This window comes from Cimex lectularius, unplaced genomic scaffold (genome assembly GCF_000648675.2).
Source record: "Cimex lectularius strain Harlan isolate CLEC.00 unplaced genomic scaffold, Clec_2.1 scaffold19, whole genome shotgun sequence".
Lineage (NCBI taxonomy): Eukaryota > Metazoa > Arthropoda > Insecta > Hemiptera > Cimicidae > Cimex > Cimex lectularius.
This window is the reverse complement of record NW_019392664.1, coordinates 825,373-832,422: the sequence shown is the minus strand read 5'-3', so window position 1 is coordinate 832,422 and position 7,050 is coordinate 825,373. Positions and strand designations below refer to the sequence as shown.

General features: G+C 33.4%; 1 protein-coding gene across 2 annotated transcripts in view; it reads left to right on the top strand.

Annotated features, from left to right (window-relative positions):
• Positions 1–7,050, top strand: part of LOC106662270 (transcriptional coactivator YAP1-A-like) — a 65,359-nt gene continuing 58,309 nt past the window's right edge. The window contains exon 1 of one of the 2 annotated variants that reach the window (XM_014386241.2): positions 1–621. In XM_014386241.2, coding sequence (XP_014241727.1) covers positions 158–621 — 464 coding nt within the window. In that variant the 5' untranslated portion in view covers positions 1–157. The remainder of the gene's footprint in view (positions 622–7,050) is intronic. The other variant, XM_014386242.2, reaches the window with a different exon arrangement.

Sequence of the window (7,050 nt, the reverse complement as noted above, 5' to 3'; positions counted from 1 at the left end):
AAAACACTTCCTGTCCGCACTCGACAACACAAGTTCTCGAGCGCCCCCCGTCAACGATGTATCTCTGACTTCCGTTTCTCCAGTTTTCCTCCTTTTTTTTCGTTTCTTCAATTTTGTTTACCAAATTTTCGAGCTCGTGGGAAAAGTGAACCCCAGGATGTCGGGGAACCCGGAAGTGGACCAGTTCAAGTCGAACCTAGTCGTGAGGATAGACCAGGACTCTGACTCTGAGCTCCAGGCCCTCTTCGACTCGGTCCTGAAGCCGGACTCGAAACGTCCGCTCCAGGTGCCGCTCAGAATGCGGAATCTGCCCAACAGTTTCTTCAACCCGCCCTCGACCGGCTCCAAGTCGCCGTCCGTCTCCTCGATATCGCATTCGAGGGAGAATTCGGCCGATTCCGCCTTCGGCACCAAAACGACGACCGTGTCCCTCCAGGTGAACCACCCCCGGGCCCACAGCTCACCCGCATCCCTCCAACAGACGTACGCCTCCGCCCAGCAGCAGACGCCTCAACATCTTAAGCAGAGGTCCTACGACATGACCGCCTTGGACGAACTCGGCCCTCTTCCGCCCGGCTGGGAACAAGCGAGAACTTCAGAAGGACAGATCTACTTCTTAAAGTAAGTCCCATTTTCCTACCTCCAAATCATTCAAAATAACAAATCTCAATTTTTATAAAGCTCCTTCAAGATTAATATCTTAATCTTATAAATGAAAAATCTCCACTTAAAAAATGCATGAAACCGGTTTTCTTTGTTGTTTTGACATGATTTTATAAACATTTTTTCAGTTGCGGACCTCCTGTGTTGACTGTTATTCTAAAATTTACATTTCAGACTATCTGTTTAGTTAACGTTCAACAACAATACGGACAATTTCCAACAGTTTTCGTTCTTTTTAATTTTAACTTTCAAGGATTTTTTCAGCTAATGTACAGTTACAATTAATTCTTCCTGCAGAGGTTCATTCGTTGAAAGTTTAAATCTTGGAAAAATAAAAATGTCCGACTTAACAAAACTTAAACAATGGTCTGAATTATCATTGTGACAAATTTTACTCGTTAGTAAATAAACTAAATGAATAATCAATTTTAAAAAATCTTTTCGTTTTTGTCAGGATAGAAAAATTTGCGAGCTACTCGTTTAGTTACACAAATGCACTACAATTTCTTCTTAGTTACTCCTTGTAATAACATTTACGACGCAATATCAGAACGTTTTTAAATGCTAAATAAATTGTATGCAATTTTTTTCTATTTGACAACAGAAGAAAAGTCTCAGAGTTAAACGTGATCATATTCATTCATTCTTCCATGAAGAACTTCTATCACAAACCATTAGATTTTAACAAAGTAGTTAAAAGAACTCAAGTTATCCCAACAACAAAGAGGCATAGGGAATTACCGGAAAGATTGAAAAGTACGGTGCAGAAATTTCAGTCAGACAAAAATAAAAACTCAAACCATGAAACAGTGCCCTTTATGTTGTACATTGTGGTAGATAGAAGATATGTCTCAATGTAGTGGATTTTTTTTTCGTCTGGTAAAAGAAACTTTATAAAATGTAAAGTTTTTGTTAACAGACTCTTGGTCAAATATGTTCTAAAGTCAGAAGAAGAAGAATCTAATAATTTCCACAGATAACTAAAAACAATAATATATTTACAAAGTAAATAAACTTATCAGTCAAAAATCCTGAAAAAAAAACAGTGGTCTACTATTCAGGTAGAAAAAACTGAACGGCCAAGCAAAACAAATCTTATTGATGTTTTATTAAAATATTAAATGTACTTATTTATCAAACATTGCAAAAAATATGCAGGGTTTTTTAAGAATTTTTTTTGTCTACAATTTTCGATAATGGTAGTTAAACACGCTCGGAGAAATTCTCTTCGACTTAACACTTAACTTAAACAGAAATAAATAGGAAAACAAATTTTCTAAGTAGAAAAAGCATATAAAAATGGAAAAGTTACTGACCACTGTCTCGGAGCTATTCAAAAGCAGTGAATCTCGTAAATTTATTTAATTTGGCAAAATACACGTTAAAAATTATTTAATCCAATAATTTACGTTATTTAATAAAATATAATTTTTAAATGAATTTTATCTTGAAAAGCCAGGATTTTTGTATGATCAACAGGTTCCACTAGGAAGGAAATGGTCCATTTCAGATAAAAGTTTTTTTTTTTTTTTTTTTTCAAATTGAATTTAATTGGAACATTCAATGTTGTGAACCCAAATTAAAGATTTTGTATTTTATTTTACACCAATCTTTTTTCTATTCCAAGACTTCAGGGCGTGAAGTTGCGATGACATTTGTTTTCAGGGTAGATCAAGATTTATTTTATGTAAATTATGTTTTTGTAAAACAAACAAAAAATAATAATAATAAAAATAATGAATGGAATTTAAAAAATGTTCTTTTCAATAAACTCCGTTCGTTCTATGGGACATTTTTTTTGTAATTATGACATGTAAAAACAGAGAATGAAATAAAAATATCTCAATGGTGCAAGATAGGTGTTTTAAATTTAAAAAAGTCGATTCTTATACACCTTTTCATCTAAAAATATCAATGAAAATAGTATTTTTTCTTTTAATAAACACTTTCAAAACAATAATGAACATTGTTAATATACGAGGAAAAGTTTATGTTCATTGACTGGCGTATGTTTTTTAAATATTTTATTTTACCCAAGAATGAGAAAAAAAAAGATCGACTTCCTCAAGAGTAAGTACTCCGAAGATCTTTATTACGTCAGATAAACAGTGGTGGGCGTGTTAGATCCGGCAACGCCGCTCCGCGACCCCTCTACATCTCCCGAAGGTTGTTTTTTGTCTTTGGTCTTCTTGGCTTAGGGTTTGAATTTGGCTTTTTTTCCCTTTCTATTTCAACCCCAGTGAGGTTTGGGGTGCAACAGGTTGAAGGGGTTGCAACAGGTAGATCGCTTCCAGGGGGGCCGCCCTCCCCCCTTCTGTCAGATGTAGCAACAGGTAGTTGGGGCGTCTCACCGTTCACCTACCTTCGGCTATAAATATTTATTTTCTACCATCACCTCTCTTCTCCGTCTTTCTCTCTTTTAGTTTTACCCGGTTGTACATCTCCAGTCTTTCCGTCCTTTTGTCCCAATAAAATTGTCTATTTTGGTATATAAACGACAAAAACCAATTATATTTCTATGTGGGACTTGATTTAATGTTTTTCTATTGTTATATTTTACTAAAGTTTGCAACCGTTATTGTTGTTCAGATCAGACGATTGTACTAAAATACTGATCGTAGATGAACATAAATATTTTTTAAAATTTTCTTGAATTGTTCATATTACCTACTCCAAAATGGTAATAACCATGTCAAAATCCAATTATTTCTTACCTACTTTTAGCTGTTTTATAATTTTTCTACTTGAATTATTCTTATTGACTAATTAGTGTATGAAAGACTTGAAATATTAAATTAGCGGAAGTGCCTATCTTTCCATACCCTATAATGACACCAAAGTATGAGTTTAAGATGCAGTTTGTAGGTAGTATTTCAATATTTTATTGAGTTTACCTATTAGGAAAACAAAATGACGAATTTGAAAAAATGTATAATTAAATAAGCCAAATCCTCTAAAGGGGATGTACATTATATATACATTTTTTTAGGGGTGGGTAGTTAGAGATGGTGTAGATAAATTGTTTTGATTAGTTTCTTATGTTTACAACTCCTAATGCCTAAATTTGATCAGATTTGTCAAAAGCTGATTTATATACAGGGTAGAGATTAGTGACCGTTAATCGATAGTAATTCAGATATCGTGAGATGCGGTTGGGTGTGATGTAGGTTTCAGAAAAACATTTTCTTTATCCTGCCAACGTTTCAATCTTTATTGAGATCATCTTCAGTGCTCAAAGTGTTTGTCTTCTGTGTAATTGTGCCATCCTTGCGTGTCGTGTCGAGAGTGCCCAATAATAAGATAATCTCAATAAAGATCGAAACGTTGGCAGGATAAAGAAAATGTTTTTCTGAAACCTACATCAAACCCGACCGCATCGCACGATATCTGAATTACTATATACAGGGTGTTTCGAGAACGTAAATACTTCAAGTTATCCAACATGCCAAATTGGACTAAAAAGACCTTATTGTTCAAAGTCTGATTTTCGGTTGTATCCGAGATATTTCACTTTTCAGATGACTTCAACCTTTCACAACTTTATTCCATTCAGTCTTTCATATCACGTAAAAGATTCTTGTGTAAATTTGATTACAGTAAAGAGAATTAAAATCTCTATGAGATTCATTTTTTAAAAATATTTTTTATTATAACCTTAAGCAAACAAAATACAAAATCACTTGGAATATAAACGTTTACCAGTTTCCAGAGCTGTTGGCTAAAGTTTAGGTAACTTTTTCTTGGTTCTGTAAGTATTGACAGACGTGAGCTTACAGAAAAGTTGCCCCAAATGTGAACGTAATTTCTTAAAGGTCAGTTATCACCAATGTAAAATTAACGTTTAACTGATAACAATTTGATTTTTCGGTTACAAATGCTTAAAAATAGTAACTAAGATTTTAAAACTTCCATTTAAAAAATATTTATTTTTTATTATTATCAATTTGACTATTTGTTATTTTATTAAAAACATGGAAGTAGTACAATATGAACAACGAAAGACTTATTGGAACAAAATTGAACATGGAAAAACGCTTCTAACAATTAAATTAAATGTTCGAAATGCCCACCTTTTGTCAGGCTTACATTCTTCAAGAAGGTGGTGGACATTTGAATGAATCTTACAGGGTTTTCATCACTCTTTCCATTGGTATAATCAAATTTACAGTAGGATTAAGTTTTTATGAGATACGGGCTTAATAAAGTTGTGGAAGGTTGAAGTAACCTGAACAGCAAACTATATCCAACACTTTGCGCAATAGGGATTTTTTTATTCCATTTCGCCATGTAGGATAACCTCCTGAAGTATTGACATATGAAGATAAGTCTAATATTAATAATTTCTTCTATTATAAAGATAAAATAATTTTGATAGTCATAGTCTCTTGGGTTTTGCACAATACCTGATACCTTAATTTGGTCTATTCGTGCCAAAAGTCAATCATTTCTGCATTGGAAAGTATTTTTAAATTATTGGAGAAGATAAAAAGAAAAATAAGCGATAATATCAAATGTAATCAATTTATAAGAAAGAAATCTTGTCATTTGGGTGCACATTTATTTCTCAATTGTACAGTATAAAAACCGAAATATTACTTTGGTAATAATTAATAAGAGATTGAATTATTCGTCCTCCCAATTATTAGACCTACCCCTTACTTTGTCATTTGTTAAGCCTGCATCGTCCGTTACTTTACATATCCAAATGTTAAAAGTTTGTTAATAAATCAGTTGCCACTTTAAAAATTTAAATTTTAACATTAGATTAGAATAATTGAATTTTTACTTACACCATAAGAACGTAATAAAACGTTTGTTGTTCATCCTTATACCTAGTAAAAATTTATTATCGAAAGAATAAAAATCTAATGTTCATTTAAAACAGAAATAAAATACATCGGCATTAATCTATTCAGTTAAAGGTGGTTCATTTACAAAAATGTTTCTTTACCGGCTAACACTTATCATGCACTTATGTATTTCTGTGTTGTAAGTATCGACTACTTTTTCACTAAAGAACACTGGATCAAGGTATGGTCGTGAAGAAGAAGAAAGCAAATTTAGTTGCTAATGCCAAACTTTCGACCTATTTTAAGGTCATCATCAGGGCAAAACAACCTTAAACATGTCTACAGATCGACATACTTGAGTTTTTTTGACAGGCGATCTCAAATTTCCTGGAGACTGATTCAGTCTTGAAATCAGTTGAATGGTTTGACTACATGGGGCTTCAAGGAAATTTGAGATCTGTAAAAAAAAACTTAAATATGTCAATCTGTAGACATGTTTAAGGTTGTTTTGCCCTGATAATGACCTTAAAATAGGTCGAAAGCTTGGCATTAGGAACTAAATTTGCTTTCTTCTTCTTCAAGACCATACCTTGATCCAGAGTGATACTAATTATGTACACAGATGTTGATTGTGCAGCTGGGCTGGGCAGATGGTGTTTACAGATAAATTTAGTCTTGATTTATGCTTGGAAAGATTAATGAAAACACTTGGAACAGGTGAATCAAAGAGACTAGTATTTTATAGAGAATGGTTGAGGTTTAAATATATTTTTTACATTGAAGGCAGGACTTGCCGAAAGTTTTTCCGACTTTACCACAAAGACCTCTTGTGTGGACAATTTTTTCTCCATTCAGTTTATGACCCATATTGTTACCTGCTAACCGGTTTTTTTTGTGGTATTAGGCTGAACCGGTGAGTTGAAAAATATCTTGTTAAACGTCTGTCAAATTTACCCTACAATACACAGTGACAAATTTAGACCAGGCAATTCAAGAAAATCTGCCCACCGATATCACAGGGTTGGAAATATAAATGAGAAAGTTAGAAATGGGTTAATAATAGAATTTAGGTCAAAACTGTAAAAACATACCCATTCATCATCTTGACAATCGGTTATACTTAATCTATTTCAAAACTTCTTGACGTTTGTCTCGTAGGGCTTTTGAAATTGACTTTTCATTAATAGCTGACTTCTCTAAGGCAAAAACTGATGTAATTCAATTGTCTTATATGTAAGCATACAGTGAACCGAATAGCAAAGCCCAACAGCGAGTCGGGAGGAGCATATTTGCATTTTTATTGAACGGATTTCAGACTTTTGATTTACAAAACACACACACAAAATTACAATCTCGTAGTCAGACTAACTCTGGTTTTAAATCTGTAGTTATTGAAACATAATCTCCCAACTAAGCTTGCTTTCACAAAGCAATATTTATTAGTATTATGTGGTGTTTAATGACCGTTAGTCAATGATTATTCGGAGATCGTGAGATGCGGTCTGACGTAGGTTTTAGAAAAACATTTTCTTTATCGTGCCAATGTTTCGATCTTTATTGACATCATCTTCAGGGCTCAAAGTGTTTGTTTTCTGTG